Source organism: Somniosus microcephalus, unplaced genomic scaffold (assembly GCF_052327205.1).
Source record: "Somniosus microcephalus isolate GS21.2 unplaced genomic scaffold, FLI_Smic_1.0 scaffold473, whole genome shotgun sequence".
Classification (NCBI taxonomy): domain Eukaryota; kingdom Metazoa; phylum Chordata; class Chondrichthyes; order Squaliformes; family Somniosidae; genus Somniosus; species Somniosus microcephalus.
In genome coordinates this window covers 63,423-80,841 of record NW_028225660.1, presented here as the reverse complement: position 1 = coordinate 80,841, position 17,419 = coordinate 63,423, and the positions used below count along the sequence as shown (strand labels likewise).

Here is a 17,419-nt window from a genome sequence, read left to right as displayed (position 1 = left end):
AGACAGATTAATATTTTATACTTACGACTGCATCTGAATCATAAACCTCAATAACCACAAGTGGAGGAGCCTCACTTATTTCCACTTCTTCACCATAAAGGTGGATGTTATTGAACAGGAGCATCTGGTTCCATGTTGGGGACAAAGTCTGAGAAATAATCTGTTCAGAATCAAAGAAGAAAAGAAGCATGACAGAAGGTTTCCGACCATGGTATTCTTGTTACATTCTTTGGCCCAGAAATTGGGCTACTGACCGGCACGAGTTACCGCCGCAATCCTGGAAAAAATTGGCAGCCGCCACTGTAACGCCCTTCTCTGGCGCGGGACTCGGCAGCTGCCATTTTGGTGAGGGCCTTAGTGCTACCGATAGCAGTGATGGCCCTGGAGATGCAAGTATGGAGAGCGTGATGTCAGTTGGCGTGCAACGCCAACTTAACGCTACGCTCTGCGAACTTGGACCTTAGCGCTGAGTTTAGCGCTGGGTCCTAGGCTCGCTCTGAAAAGCGAGCGTGCAGCACTTCTTAAAGAGACACACACATCTTTCAGGTAATTTGCATTTAAGCTTTTGGACTGGATTTTTTATATTTTATTGAAGTAGTGGCTTGGGGCAATACATGTTTAAAAAAATGTTTTAAGTATACAGGGAGATCTGCTGGACGCTTGCAAGGCCTCGAATGGTAAAGGAAAGCCTCTGAGAAGACAAAAATAGCTGGAAATACTCAGCAGGTCAGGCAGCATTCGTGGAGAAAGAAACAGAGTTCACATTTCAGATGTGAATGCTGCCTGGCTTGCTGAGTGTTTCCAGCACTTTATGCTTTTATTTCAGATTTACAGCATCCACTCGCTGAGGGAAGAGGAAGAAGCAGAAGAGGAGGAAGCAGATGAAAGGATGCAACCCAGACAGCCCCTTTCTGGCCGGGATATCCGGGATGGAATCATTCGCCTGTGGTACCAGTGACCACAACCCCAATTCCCCTTTCAACATTTGTCCCACACATTACCTTCCCTCTGTTACTGACCATCACAGCATCCTCTTGGCCACAATGCTGAAATAAAAGCCACTACAAAGCATAATTTCCAATCAAACTTTATACATCTATCCATCCAATATGACATCAAGAAATTAACTAATCATACTTGTGCATTCCCTTCGTGACTGTCTTGTGTGTGCCTTTGCCTATCCTGCTGATGTCATGCAGTGCTGCTGCAGCATGGCTGGTGGAAGGCTGCTGACTTTCAGTGGGGACACTGCAAATGGCCTTGCTGGTTGACCTTAAGGAGCTGGTGGCTGGGAGTGCGAATTCGAGTGACGGTGTTTCTTCTTCTTCACTCTCCTCTTCCTCTTCTTGGTCAACCACTGGCTGGGCAGGCTGCATTTCTTGGGTGTGTGAAATGAGGAAGGCACAAGTGTGGAGTTGTGGTGGGGGGAGGATGGGAAAGCAAGAGGGACATGCGAGAAGGAGGATAATGTATAAGGATACCAGCATCTTGTATCTTTTCAGCCCCGCCGCTGGCCAAGGACTCAGCCACGCCCCTGCCAAGAATGGCCAGCACCGTCTCCTCCAAGGGGGTGAGGTGAAGCTAGGAATAGGAGGTGTGCCTCATGTTTCATATAGATTGTTGGTAGGTGAGTGATTGGGTGGGAGGAATTGTGCATTGAGAAGCGTGTGAGGCTAGTGGTGCATTTGGAAGGAGATGGCTAAAAACTGCATATTTTAAAATTATTTTTAGTTTTTTCATTTTAGAAGGCAGTTCCCCTTTAAGATGCTGAGTGATCTGGCAGCAGGTGAACTGGCATGCAGTTTTCCCTATCCCTCCTTCCTTCCTTACACAGCACACCTTGAATGCCACAGCACCAAGCAGCAATCTATCTCATGGTCCAGCAAAATACAGGCAATATTTGTCCAATGGACACAACCAAATTGGAGCAACATAAACTTAAATAGGTACCCTGGAGATAAAGGCTGCCAGGATATCCCTTTCATGCTGCAAGAACAAAACCGATACCAGTCACAAAATGCCTAATCTTTCCTCAATAATTAGAATTCCCAATTTCAATTATCTGTACAATAATAACCAATAAACCACAATCAATATGGATTCAGAAGAGCAAGATCCTGCTTAACCAACCTCCTGAACATTTGAGGAAGTAAGAACCCAAGTGGACAGTGGTAAGCCCTATGACATGGAGTACCATGACTTCTCAAAGACTTTTGATAAAGTTCCACACAAAAGAATATTAATTAAACTCAAAATTGTGAAGATTCAGGGTAAGCCCTGGGAATGGATTGAAAGGGTAGGAAACAATGAGTACACATTAAAGGAGTTATGTTGGAATGGGATGGGATGGGGGGCAGAGAATACTGAGTGGGTTGCCTCAGGACTCAATGTTGGGACCACGACTGTTTCTAACTTATATAAAATGACCTGGATTCAGAAAAGCAATGCAAAATGGTTACATTTGTAGATGATACCAAAGTAGGAAGGGCAGTGGAATAAGAAAAGGCAGCACAAAAAATACAGAGCGAGTTGGACAAAATATGTAAGTGGACAGAACAATGGCAGATGAAATTTAGTGTGGACAAGTGAAAGAAATGCAGATGATATGCGTACTCCAGGGATGAATCTGAGAGACCTAGGAGCCATAGCAGACTCAATATTGAGTTATTAATATTGATAAGCAGGTCCTGGGAAAGGAACACTGCAGTGTTGACTAATATTGGAGTTCTAAAGCACAACTAAAATCATGAAAAGAACACGTTGTCAAAAATGATGTATTGATTTCATAAAAAATGTGTCTGGATAAACAGCAGTAATTAGGTTTCCCGAGGCTATACTACAGTCAATAATTTTAATGATGCTATTGTATATTTGTGTACTGTTATCACTACTATTTATCAGAGAGCGTGCCAATACTTGCTATGCAAATCTTTGTACGAACAATGGACTGACCCATAACACTACGTTCAGGAACCAATCCAAAAGCATGTAAGGACATGGGTTGCTTAAAATGAGTTTCTGGCAAACTGAGGGAACCAGATGTACTGCATGTTATGATTAAACAGTGGAGTACATCAGAAAGCTTTATCTATGATTGCAGTGGTTACAATTCCTAACATATTATTAATGTATCATTATTTACCTTAGTGGTCTGACAATGTGAAACGAATGTCACTTTAGCAAAAGGATCTGAAAGACCACTGCTGTCAGCGGCCAGAAGACCTCTCGCCTGGTACATGTGGCATCGTAGCTGAAACTTATGGTGGTCTGTTCAATACAAGAAGTTCAAAACACAACTGTTAACAATGTAGAGACAGCGGTTAGAAACACAGCACTTTATTCGTTAATAATCACTTGTTAGCATTACTGATCATAGCTGGTTAAAGAAATGGGATCGCATCCTAAGCCTGGTAGAAAATCATTTTATGCAATCATCTCCTCTTATTTCTTTTAGTTAAAGGAGCTTGTGTCATGAGTGTTCCCAAATATAAGTCCTTTTAACTGAAGTCATCGTGGAAAGGTGCTCTTAGCACTTTTCATAAGCAGCAAATAGTTTTCTTGCAACTTTTTTTTTTAAAGAATACTCAGGTCACAATGGGAGCAAGCTCCCATGTGTTTGACATAATCTTGTCTGGTTTGCATTCCTTAATATTTGAACTGGTGACACATGCTGCATGTGTTGGAATATTTGTCTTTTGAGGATAGAGGTCACACGCTTCCAACACGAGTTTCTGATACCAGAAGTGAGCTGTTGAAGTTGTCAGAAAAAACTTTGATTAAGTTCATTAACTGGGTGGGAGAGCTGGTCCAATCAAGCAGGATGTGTTCCAGCTTGCACATACTTAAGGACCCTAGGCAGCTGTCGCTGAAAAGTCCAGCTCAGACCTGGCAGGAAAGGCTCTAACACTTCATCAAACCTCAGCAAAAGCACAACAATGTAGTTTGGTCTACCACTACCTTCATCAACTAAAATGTTGTTTATTTAGTTGCACTGACACAAGAATATATCACGGAGCACATTAAACTGTTTATTTAGGTATCCATTTGAAATATATTTTAAAATATTACAACTGCCCACATTTTCTGTCTAAAAATGTTTCCTGTGTCACGTTTTTTGTCACACTTTTATGTCAACTTTTTCCGTTTACAAATTCTTATGCCCGCATCCATGATGAAAACTACCTGTGTAAATTTGCCACGGTGTAATGACACCCTCCCACGAGTGGTGGCGGTGTAGTGCCTCAGTTTGGTGTCTCCCAGCTCCTTAGGCTGTACTGCAGAGAATGCCCCTAAGCTGCAACAAACTCTATTTCTCTGTTTCCCAAATTGCTGTAAGTTTTGCTATTTAACTATAAATAATAGCAAAACAAAATATTACATAAAAATAAGGATTGAATGCATGACTTTAAAATAGGGACTAAATTACATCTGTTTGCCCTGGGCCAACTATCTCCTATCCTCTAACCCTGCTTCACCTGAAGACTACACTTGGTCTTGACTCCCTGAAGTGGGCAGACATATGGAAGATGCAATTTAATACAGAGAAGTGTGAAGTGATGCATTTTGGTAGGAAGAATGAGAAGAGGCAATATAAGCTAAATGGTATAATTTTAAAGGATGTGCAGGAACAGAGACACCTGGGGGGTGTACGTGCACAAATCTTTGAAGGTGGCAGGACAAGTTGAGAAGGTTGTTAAAAAAGCTTACAGGGTTCTTGGCTTTATAAACAGAGGCATAGAGTACAAAAGCAAGGAAGTTACGCTGAACTTTTATAAAACACTGGCTAGGCCCCAGCTGGAGTATTGTGTTCAATTCTGGGCACCGCACTTTAGAAACAATGTCAAGGCCTTAGAGAGGATGCAGAGAAGATTTACTAGAATGGTACCAGGGATGCGGGACTTCAGTTACGTATAAAGACTAGAGAAACTAGGGTTGTTCTCCTTAGAGCAAAGAAGGTTAAGGGGAGATTTGATAGAGGTGTTCAAATTCATGAAGGATTTTGATAGAGTGAATAAGGAGAAACTATTTCCAGTGGCAGCAGGCTGAGGAGGCCCACTAGTTGAGTATATTCAAGACAGAGATCGATAGATTTTTGGATATTAAAGGAATCAAGGCGATATGGGAATAGTGCAGGAAAGTGGAATTGAGGTAGAAGATCAGCCATGATCTTATTGAATGGTGGAGCAGGCTCGAGGGGTCAAATGGCCTACTCCTGCTCCTATTTCTTATGTTCTTATGTTCAGTAATCAGAGGACACAGATTTAAGGTAATTGGCAAAAGAACCAGAGACAAGGTGAGATTTTTTTTTATGCAGTGAGTTGTTATGATCTGAAATGCACTACCTGAAAGGGTGGTGGAAGCAGATTCAAAAATAAATTTCAAAGGGAATTGGATAAATACTTGGACTATGGTGAAAGGGTAGGGGAATGGGTCTAATTGGTGCCGGCACGGGCATGATGGGATGAATGGCCTCCTTCTCTGCTGTATCATTCTATAATTCTAAGGTGATCCATTCCTCATTTCTAGCCTGCAACCTCTCGCTCTCTCTCTCACACAATCTTTCTTGTCGCTCCCTGGTATATAAATAGGGTAAAGTCCATTAAAGGGAGATGTTTTATTAGGATATTTTCATTTCCTTTAGTAGAAAGATCCAAAAGCAATCATTTTAGTGAGTCACTGACTATCAAATATGATAGAAACATCAGTGAGCAGGTGCACAGAAACATCAGTGGAGCTGGGGATAGGATTGGCACCAAGTCAGTCTTGGATAGTCCAGTTTTTGAGCAGTTGGTCTGGAAACTTCTAAAATGTAAACCGAACACAAAACTCTGAATTTTAAGGCAAAAGTCACATTTTTGCACTTGTGAAAGCTTTAGTTATTGAGGTGTTACATGAATTTTCATCACTTGAAAAGCATATCTCAGAACTCAAGCCACGATCCCAACCCACCACCCGCCCGCCTTGACTCTAACAGGCCCTGTCCAGTTTTGTACCTGGCAAAAAGGTAAAAACCATACCTGGGGCAGACCTGTATAGAAACACTGCAGAGCAAGTTGCCTAGAAGTTGGGAAGCAGGCGGCAAGCCTACAGAAAAACACTGGGGAGTGGACTTCAGTGAAACAATGGGGAGAAGACTCCACAGAAATAGAAAAACGGGAAATGTCAATAGACCACTTCTGGTCTACTAGACCACACACATTTGATGTGCAGTGCATGCAAGATACAAATACTGTATTGGGGTATATTGATGAGATGAAGCTCATCTTGGAGCCTCACTGTATGGGATTGTGGATCAGCCCACAGAGTTCAGCAGGTCCGAATTGTAGTGCTCCAGATATTCCAGACATTACACCTAAAACATTAACCTGCCTTTTCTCCCCACAGATTTTGTGTATCTCCAGTATTTTCTGTTTTTAATTCAGATTTACAGCATTTGAAGTATTTCTTTTTCCTCTTTTTATTCACACAATGGGAGATGACCACAGTGCATGGCACCAGCTTGACTGAATTCCAACTTACATGTGGTCCAGGTATTACATACCCAATTACTGCCTTGACCAGTCATAACTGAATTACACTTGGAGATAGCTGGCTGACCTGCAGAACAAAGTGCCTGGGCTGCATGCTGCAGTCCCACAGCACCAGCATCATGTCATAAATAATGGGGCTCATCCAACCTTGGAGTGCATGTCCACAGATCCCTGAAGGTAGCAGGACAGGTAGATAAGGTGGTTAAGAAAGCATACAGGATACTTTGCTGTTATTAGCTGAGGCATAGAATAGAAGAGCAAGGAGGTTATGCTTGAACTGTATAAAACACTAGTTAGGCCGCAGTTAGAGTACTGCGTGCAGTTCTGGTCACCACATTACAGGAAGGATGTGATTGTACTAGAGGGGGTGCAGAGGAGATTTACGAGGATGTTGCCTGGGCTGGGGAATTTTAGCTATGAGGAAAGGTTGGATAGGTTGGGGTTCTTTTCTTTGGAACAGAGGAGGCTGAGGGGGGACAAAATTGAGGTGTATAAAGTTATGAGGGGCCTAGACAGAGTGGATAGGAAGGACCTATTTCCCTTAGCAGAGGGGTCAATAACCAGAGGGCATAGATTTAAAGTAATTGGTCAGAGGTTTAGAGGGGATTTGAGGAGAATTTTTTTCACCCAGAGGGTGTTGGGGTTTAGAACTCACTGTCTGAAAGGGTGGTAGAGGCAGAGACCCTCATCACATTTAAAAAGTACTTGGATATGCACTTGAAGTGCCATAACCTCCAAGGTACAGACCAAGTGCTGGAAAGTGGGGTTAGACTGAATAGCTCTTTGTCAGCCGGCATGGACACAATGGGCCGAATGGCCTCCTTCTCTGCTGTAAATTTCTAGGATTCTATGAACACTTTGGTTCAACGTCACTTGCATTTGCATTTCACCAAATAAAATGAAAGCCATCAGACAGAAAGTCATTATCCTTTCAAAAGATATGCCACTTGATTAGCTGTAGTTTAAACTAGATCCCACAGCTGTATGTTCCAAGCTGCAGACAATTGAGATTGATTTTCCTTCCCCTCTCATCCACCTGGCACAAGTCAGATGGAGCGTACCTACAGTGTGCTCCACCTGTCCTGACCCCACACATATTTACCGGATCAGGTCGCTAAAATAGGCCGGAAGTGCCCCGGGCACAAGCCTGGCCCTTGTTCGGGCCTTGTGCTGGAAGCAAGCGCAGAAATCCAGTCACTGCTACAAGCGTGAGAGGGTCCTGTGGCAGCAGTAATGGCTGCCAGTTGCAGGACCTTCTGGCTCTTGTCCGAAAACAGCAGCCAGAAAACCTCCAGACTTGCACTAATCCTGCTAGCCACAGGTCTGAACCCAGGATCCTGCTTACTCTGATCTGATGGGGGATGGGTGCAAGGCCCGAGGCCTACTTCTGCCAACGCCGCCGCACCTGCACCCCACCCCCCCCCCACCTTCCCTGAATAGGCATCCTCCAGTGTTGTTAGAGGAAAATAAGAAAATGAGATGGGAGGCGCTGTGAAATGATTCACGTGTAGGAACATGGCTTCCTAACTAAAAGACTGAGTTCTACTCAGGCGATCAAACAAAACGAACTTTAATGAAACGAACAGGTTTTAACAAGAAACTGCAGGATAACATCGGATGTAGGTCTGCTCTCTTTGGAAGCTCCACGAGGACTGCCCCTGCGGTCCCGTGGCTGACGTCATCACATTTTCCCGCCAGTGGGGAATCACGTGATGAACGGCGTGACATCATCACGTTTTAACCGCGCTGTTAAAGTAACCACGCCCTGTACAGTTAAACAGCATAAATAAAGATACAGATTCGGTCAGTAGCTAACATGTTGTTAAAGGAATTATATACAAACGATCTGAGTCCTTTGGTGGCTCTGCCACACACGTATCATTTTCATGTTATTTTAATGCTTGTGCCTTTGTTGGTACAAGCACTCACCTGCACCCCCTTCCCCAAAAAGTAGTCCTGAAGTCCCCAGGCAAACCAAAGGGGGTGGAGACCTGGCATAACAGGTCTAGGCCCCTTTTTGCTCTGCTCTACACTCAGGAAATTAGCGGTCCCTGGTGCAAACCAGAGGAATTCCAGCCCTAATAGCTTCCTCTGGGGGATCACTGGCTCTAGTCCATGTTAAATATCTCGCAGCACTGCTCTAGCTACAAGTTAATATAAAAAGATAAAATATAAGAATTTCTTATGAATTGAAACAGGATGGATCGTTGATCTGTCACACCTACCTTTATAAAGAATACTGAGAGGTAGAGAAACCTGATGCCCAGTGCTGCTTGTTGGAATTTCTGGCTCAAATCCGTCGGGTAAGTTTTTCAAAAGAGTGTCCGCATGTCTGGTTGAACCCAACCATAGGTAAATATCCACTTTTGCTTGTACGGTCCATCCCATGACACGCTTCCCTGGCAGCTTAAAGGATGCACATATAAAAAACTTACATTGCAAATGATGCCAGAGTGACAGCCATTTTAATTCATTTTAATCAAAAGCGATCACAACATATTGTGAGTTATATCTAATCAGAGAACTAAATACCCTCAGGGTTGAGTGGGGGAAGTAGGTACATTGATCCATTAAAATGCTTGGGGCTTGTGTTTGAATTCAGCCCCAGACTAATGTTATGGAATTCTCTTTTTTTCTGCTGGCTTGTAGGATCTTAAATGAAATGATTTTCGGCACTTCTAGTGCAGTTCTTAGTGGGCATGAGCCTTGAGTGCAATGTTACCCATAATTTGAAACTCAGATAGACCATAAGAAAAGTCACTGGGAATTATTTTTTCTTATAGTATAGAGGAAGAGGTGCAGCGGATTGGTGCCAATGGTGTAGTCGGATGTGGGTACATGCCTGCAATTGCCCCCACAAAGCAAGTTCCCCACAATGGGTTAGTAGAAATCGGCAACTCTGTTCCCCAAAAGGCTGTGGATGCTAGACCAACTGAAACCTTAAAGGCTGAGAGCAACAGATGTTTGTTAGGTAAGAGTATCAAGGAAGAGGAACAGGATTAGGCCATTCAGCCCCTCGAGCCTGTTCCACCATTCAGTTGAATCATGGTTGATCTGCACCCCAGCTCCATTTAACCACCTTTGCCCCATATCAACAGCAGCAGCAATATAAATGCAAGTTGTTGTTGTTGTTGTTGATATGGAGCAAAGGTGGGTAAATGGAGCTGGGGTGCGGATTAACCATGATCCAATTGAATGGTCGAACAGGCTCGAGGGGCTGAATGGCCTAATCCTGTTCCTATGTTCCCAAGTCCTGCTTGGACTGCCACAGAATTTTCTGGGTGGAGGTCAGACACCTTCCAACAGTTAGGGACAAAAGGTTAGCATGCAAGCCTGGCAGCTTGCTCCTATGCGCTTCCAAGTGAAATGGCCAGTCACAAAATGGCATTGTCAGAATGCCGGTGACTTAGAAACAGGATGCCCACCTACCTACCCTGTGGAGCAGAAACCATGCACAGCACAACGGGACATAAATGGAATAAATTGAACCACGCCTTTTTCTTTTTAGAATCAATACAAGGTTTGAGATGTTTCTATAGCAAAAAAAATGTGATGAAATATTCCATTCATCACTGCCTGTGACTGTGGTCGGTTTCAGTGTCATTTCCCTTCCCCCAGTCCTCATTGTATTGTTTATTGGAATGTGCTGGAATGTGCTGTGTGTAGGGCTCCGCCCATACCTGGCCCCTTTTGTAAGCTAGCTCAGTCTGGCCTCAGTCTCCAGAAGGAAGATACCCCTCTCTCTTACGTGTTACTTTCTAAGTTAATAAAAGCCTTGTTTTGTTTCGCTAACATCGAGTCTCGGAATTATTGAGGCACATCAATTTTATTAACTTATTTTTCAACACTATGGATCAACTCCTGAAACCCGAACGTTTGGATTTGGATCAACATGCTCCGGACGCATCAGCACACTTCGGACACTGGTTTGAGTGTATGGAATTCTTCCTGGACAATTCCGCAGCCGTCAAAGACGCTACGGACGCTGCGAGGATGAGACTCGGAATTCTGCGGAATTGGGTAAGCCACCGGGTTTACCCCCTCATCCAAGACGCCGATACGTACCTGGCCGCCTGCGACATCTTAAAGGTGCATTACCAGCAGCCTACGAATGAGGTGTATGCTAGGCATCTGCTCGCTACTCGCGCACAGCGACCTGGGGAATCGGTGGAGGAGTTCCTAAGCACCCTGAAAATGCTTGGCAAAGACTGCAAGTGCCGAGATGTAAAAGCCGCAGTGTACACTGACGAACTTGTTCGCGATGCCTTTATCACAGGCCTCAGCTCCACTTACATCCGGCAAAGACTGCTGGAAAAAACGGGGTTGGACCTGAAACAGGCTGCGGACACCGCGCGATCCCTGGATGTGGCCCAGAGAAACTCGGACGCCTACTCTTCGGCCCGCGCCGCCCACGCCGCCACGTGTGCACCAAGGGCGCCGCCATCTTGGAAGGCATCTTCCCCGCCCGGCAGCCCGACACCGGCGGGGCCCCGCTCTCCCCCCAGAACTCCTACGACAGCCGCGACGCGTCAGGGATCCAACTGCTACTTCTGCGGGCAGCCAAAACACACCAGAAACCTGTGCCCGGCGAAAGGCACCACCTGCTTTAAGTGCGGTAAGAAGGGGCACTTCGGGAAGGTGTGCAGAGGGAACCCCGCCGGAAAACCAACCGCCGGAAAACCCGCCACCGCCACGTGTGCGCCGTGGGAGCGGCCATCTTGGACGCCATCTTGCCCGACCTCGTGGGGTCCGCCATCTTACGAGCAGACAGCGTGGACGCCATCTTGTATCGATCAGGGCCCTACAGTGGCATCGGTCACAGTGGACCAGACAAGGCCGCACCCGCTATCCAAATCAATGGTGGACATCGAGGTAAACGGGTGCCGGGTTAAATGTTTAATTGACAGTGGAAGCACGGAGAGTTTTATCCACCCTGAACTGGCACAACAACTCTCCCTAAAGGTGGTCCCTACTCAGGGTACCATCTCTATGGCTGATAAAACCCAGACATCGACCATTCTGGGTTACTGCACGGTACAATTGGGCGTTAACGGGACTGTATACGATAAGTTTAAAGTACTAATCATGAAGAACCTATGTGCGAGCGTGATCTTGGGCCTGGATTTCCAGTGCAACCACCAAAGCATCACGCTCAAGTACGGTGGGTCCCAGCCGCCCCTCACAGTGTGCGGTCTGGCTACCCTGAAGGTAAAGCCGCCTTCGCTATTCGCGAACCTTACCCCTAACTGCCGGCCAATAGCGACCAAAAGCAGGAGGTACAGCTGGGAGGACAGGCGGTTTATCGCGACCGAGGTAGGCAGGCTCCTGAAAGAGCGCATTATTGAACGCAGCAACAGCCCGTGGCGCGCCCAAGTGGTAGTGGTAAGGGGTAGTGAGAAGAAACGGATGGTGATCGACTATAGTCAAACGATCAACAGGTACACCCAACTAGACGCCTACCCGCTACCCCGCATATCAGAAATGGTGAACCAAATCGCCCAATACCGGGTGTTCTCCACCATCGACCTCAAGTCAGCGTACCACCAGCTCCCTATCAGACCAGAGGACCGCCCGTACACCGCCTTCGAGGCGAACGGACGCCTCTACCAATTCCTCAGAGTCCCCTTTGGGGTGACGAATGGGGTCTCGGTCTTTCAGAGGGAGATGGACCGCATGGTCGATGACCACCACTTGCAGGCAACCTTCCCCTACCTCGACAACGTCACCATCTGCGGCCACAATCAGCAGGATCACGACTCGAACCTCGAGAGGTTCCTGGAAACCGCACAAAAACTCAACCTCACCTACAACGAGGACAAGTGCGTTTTCAACACCACGCGCCTCTGCATACTAGGCAGCGTGGTGGAGAATGGGGAAATCGGACCAGACCCCGACCGATTGCGCCCCCTATGGGAGCTGCCCCTGCCCAACACTCCCAAAGCCCTGAAAAGGTGCCTGGGGTTATTTTCTTATTATTCCCAATGGGTCCCCAACTACTCCGACAAAGCCCGCCCCCTCTTGAAAGCATCCTCTTTTCCGCTCTCTGCTGAGGCCCACGCCGCCTTCAAAAGCATTAAGCAGGATATTGAGCGGGCCACGCTACAGGCAGTGGACGAGAACACTCCATTTCAAGTGGAAAGTGATGCGTCTGACTTCGCCTTGGCGGCCACCCTCAACCAGGCGGGGCGGCCCGTAGCTTTCTTCTCGAGGACCCTCCAAGGGCCCGAGATCAGACACTCCTCCATGGAAAAGGAGGCCCAAGCCATCGGGGAGGCAGTGCGCCACTGGCGCCACTACCTAGCCGGCAAACGCTTCACCCTACTTACCGACCAGCGGTCGGTAGCGTTTATGTTCAATAATAAACAGAGGGGGAAGATTAAAAATGATAAGATTCTTAGGTGGCGGATCGAGCTCTCCACCTTCGAGTACGACATCATTTACCGGCCAGGGGCCCTTAACGAATCCCCTGACGCCCTCTCACGAGGGATGTGTGCCAGCGCCACCGGGGATCGGCTACAGACCCTCCACAACGACCTCTGCCACCCAGGGGTCACGCGGCTGTTCCACTTCATAAAGTCCCGTAACTTACCCTACTCGATTGAGGAAGTTCGGTCTCTGACCAGGAACTGCCGCACTTGCGCTGAGTGCAAGCCTCGGTTCTACCGCCCAGATAGAGCCCACTTAATCAAAGCTACACGGCCCTTTGAGCGGCTCAGCTTAGATTTCAAGGGCCCCCTCCCGTCCGTCGACCGCAATGTTTACTTCCTGTACATTGTGGACGAATACTCCCGGTTCCCATTCGCCTTCCCCTGCCCAGACATGACCAGCACCACGGTCATTAAATGCCTCAACAGCCTGTTCTGCCTGTTTGGTATGCCGAGCTACATCCATACGGATAGGGGGGCGTCCTTCATGAGTGAAGAGCTACGCCAGTACATGCTGTCCAAGGGGATCGCCACGAGCCGTACCACCAGCTACAACCCCCGGGGTAACGGCCAAGTGGAGCGAGAGAACGGGACAGTATGGAAAGCAGTCACTCTAGCTCTAAGGACCAAGGGCCTCCCTATCTCCCGCTGGCAGGAAGCCCTCTCGGATGTGCTCCATTCGATATGGTCGCTATTGTGTACGGCCACTAATGCCACGCCTCATGAACGAATGTTTGTCTTTCCCCGGAAATCCACCTCAGGCGTATCCATGCCGTCATGGCTCTCCACCCCAGGTCCGGTACTCGTGCCAAGGCATGTGAGGGGCCACAAGACGGACCCTCTCGTGGAGCCAGAACACCTACTCCACGCCAACCCCCAATACGCATATGTCCGGCACGCCAACGGAAGGGAGGACACCGTGTCCATAAAAGACGTCGCCCCAGCCGGCATCGACAACAACCACGGCAATAGCAGCAACAACGATCACAGCAACTCTTACCCACCCACTACTCTTTCATCACCCCCGGAAGAACATCGACCAACGGCACCCCCACCAACTACCCCTTCAACAACCCTGGCGGCACCCCCGGCAGAGACCCAGGAGGCTACCGGGGACACCCAGCCGACACCCGCGGCACCACAACAGCCACGTCGGTCGCAGAGGACTATCAAACCCCCGAACAGATTAATCTATAGAAGGGGTGAATGTGATGAAATATTCCATTCATCACTGCCTGTGACTGTGGTCGGTTTCAGTGTCATTTCCCTTCCCCCAGTCCTCATTGTATTGTTTATTGGAATGTGCTGGAATGTGCTGTGTGTAGGGCTCCGCCCATACCTGGCCCCTTTTGTAAGCTAGCTCAGTCTGGCCTCAGTCTCCAGAAGGAAGATACCCCTCTCTCTTACATGTTACTTTCTAAGTTAATAAAAGCCTTGTTTTGTTTCGCTAACATTGAGTCTCGGAATTATTGAGGCACATCAAAAATGTTTTACTTTAAGAAATAGTGACTTAATCTTCCCACAATCCTTTCCTTTCTCGTCCTCTTTCTCAGAATACAGGATGTCTTTAGCTGGAATCCGTACATACGCAATTCTCTTGTTGCTGCTGAGCATCCAAATGAACACATCTGGAATAGTATGTTGCGGCTGAAATATAAAAATAATGTAAATCAATAGTGTGATTTTTAAACTTCTCTGCTTTGCATTTAGTCATGTTCTGTTATGCTGCAAACTTATTTTAACAAACAGAAACATCACAATTTGTGGTTGTGTCCTTTGATATATTTTTAGCTTCAAGTGTTGTTTTTCATTGCCTTTGGGCTATACACCTTGGAGTCTGGGTGAAAGGCTGTATGGGTTGCTATGGCTACTTCGATGGCCTTCACCAACACCAGTATGTTGTCGGCAATTAGGGAGTGCTTAAGTCGATCTACAAACCAGGATAATTCCTTGATTAATGATGCAACTCAACACAGCACAGTTCCATGTCTGATGATCTAAGATTTATAACTCACTGATGAGAGGCAGTCCTGGATCTCCTAGGGCATAGCATAATAATAAGTTGCACCACTGGTCCAATCAACAATGTGATATTTTGATTTTGATTCAAAAATGTATCATAATTTATTGATAATCAGATCATCACAATTACAAATATCTTATCTTTCCTGGAAAATTTGGAAATTGGGCAAATGAGATGCAATTAGCCTCAGCAGAATTCATCAATTAAAAATGTTTTTATATATTTATTCCAAAGCGAAAGAAGAAGGAACTTGTATTTATTTAGTGTTATAAATCATGAACGGTATTGATAGAGTAAATAGGGGGAAACTGTTTCCAGTGGCAGAAGGGTTGGTAACCAGAGGACAGAGATTTAAGTTAATTGGGAAAAGAACCAGAGGTGACATGAGGGGAAAACATTTACGCAGCGAGTTGCTGTGATTTTGAATGCGTTGCCTGAAACGGCGATGGAAGCAGGTTCAATAATAACTTCCAAAAGGGAATTGAATAAATACCTGAAGGGGGTAATTGGCAGGGCTATGGGGAAAGAGCAGGGGAGTGGGACTAATTGGATAGCTCCTTCAAAGAGGCACGATGGTCCAAATGGCCTCCTTCTGTGCTGTATCATTCTATGATTCTACTGAGTCCTCAGGATATCCCAAAGCACATCATAGCCATTACATTTTATTTTTAAGTGTAACCATTGTTTTGGAGGTAAAACTGGCAACCAATTAGTGCACAGCAAGGTCTGATTACAACAAATGACATGATTGACCAGTGTGGTAAACCACTTTTATCGTTCACTATCGTTACACTATGGTTATCACTGTTTATATCGTTACACTATGGTTATCACTGTTTACACTGTTGTATCACTACACAAGGTCACCTCTTGTCACGCTGTTATACCTGGGCTGACCACAGCTGACTCTGCCCATGACTCCGCCTGCTTGCCCAGGTATAAAGGTGGTCGACTGGCTGGTATTCCTCCTTGTTGGACCCGATCACCCACGAGGGTGGGCTCTGTTATTTAGCCAATAAAAACCTATAGTTACTATCTTAACTCGTCGCTTTTCATTGGATGAGTTGATAGGTATATCAATTTTATTGGCTAAATTTTGAAATGAGTGGATCGGAGCAGCCAAACGACCAGCCAAACGGCCAGCTACAACAGCCACAGCAGCCGGCCTGGCTGCGAGCCCTCCGACCGCCGTACCTGGATCTAAACCCACAGGCAGCGAACTCAGCCCTCGACTTCAAACACTGGCTGAGCTGTTTCGAATCCTACCTGGGAGAATCCGGCGTGCCTCCGGGATCCAAACTAAGAGTTCTGACCGCCCAAGTGAGCCCTAAAGTATTTGCAATCATCCAGGACCTTACTACATACGAGGACGCCCTCAACCTGCTGAAAGAGCAGTACCGGAGCCCGGTAAACTCTATGTATGCCAGACATCTCCTAAGATCCCGCTCGCAACAGCCAGGAGAGTCTGTAGATGAATTTTTACGGGCGCTACAAACACTCGGCAGGGACTGTGATTTTAAAGCTGTAACGGCTGCAGAAAATACTGAAGGGAATATCCGCGATGCCTTCGTGAAAGGCCTTCGGTCCGACTACTCACGGCAAAGACTGCTCGAATCAAAGGACCTCGACCTGAATACAACTGCAGCCCTCGCTCGCTCTCTGGAAGTGGCCCATCGGGACCTCGAGACGTATTCCAGGTACTGTGCTGCGCAACCCTGGGACTCCGGCCCGACCCCGGCCGCAATACCCCTCGCACCGCCGCCTCTGGGACCTACCTCAGCGTCGGCGTCCCAGAACCGATCGGGACCGCCACCCCCGGTACCGGTTGCAACATCGGAGCCCCGCGATCGGGCCGCCGGCTGCTTCTTCTGTGGCCAGGCGAAACACCCGAGGACGCGCTGCCCTGCAAGAAACGCGACTTGCTCCGATTGCCACAAGAAAGGCCACTTCGCTAAGGCCTGCAGGGGGAGAGCCACAGACACCAGCAGTGCCTCATGCGAGTTGTGGGGGCGGCCATCTTTCATCAAGGCCACAGATGCCAGTATCCCCTCGTGTGAGTCGTGGGGGGCGGCCATCTTTGATCAAGGCCACCGAGACCAGCAGTGCCTCATGTGAGTTGTGGGGGCGGCCATCTTCTCCGCCATTTTATTCAACCTCGTGGGCGCCGCCATTTTGTCCACCACACTCGACCGCCACCTTGCCTCCAGACCCGACCACCGCCTCACCCGCAGACTACAGCAGCTCGCTCAGCCATACACTAGCCTCCGTCACACTGGACCAAGCTCGCCCACATCACCTGTCCAAGTCCATGATGGACATCAAAGTAAACGGCCACGCCACGACCTGCCTGTTCGACAGCGGAAGCACGGAGAGTTTCATCCATCCAGACACGGTGAGCCACTACTCCCTCACTGTCCGGCCAACGCGCAACCGGATCTCGA

At 47.2% G+C, this 17,419-nt stretch overlaps 1 protein-coding gene across 1 annotated transcript in view; it reads right to left on the bottom strand.

Moving 5' to 3' along the window:
* LOC147081741 (fer-1-like protein 6) overlaps positions 1 to 17,419 on the bottom strand; it is a gene marked incomplete at its 5' end in the record, with an annotated part of 213,804 nt that overhangs the window by 133,274 nt on the left and 63,111 nt on the right. The window contains 4 exons of the mRNA XM_085980729.1: positions 26 to 160; positions 3,143 to 3,267; positions 8,756 to 8,936; positions 14,450 to 14,602. Coding sequence (XP_085836855.1) covers positions 26 to 160; positions 3,143 to 3,267; positions 8,756 to 8,936; positions 14,450 to 14,602 — 594 coding nt within the window. The remainder of the gene's footprint in view (positions 1 to 25; positions 161 to 3,142; positions 3,268 to 8,755; positions 8,937 to 14,449; positions 14,603 to 17,419) is intronic.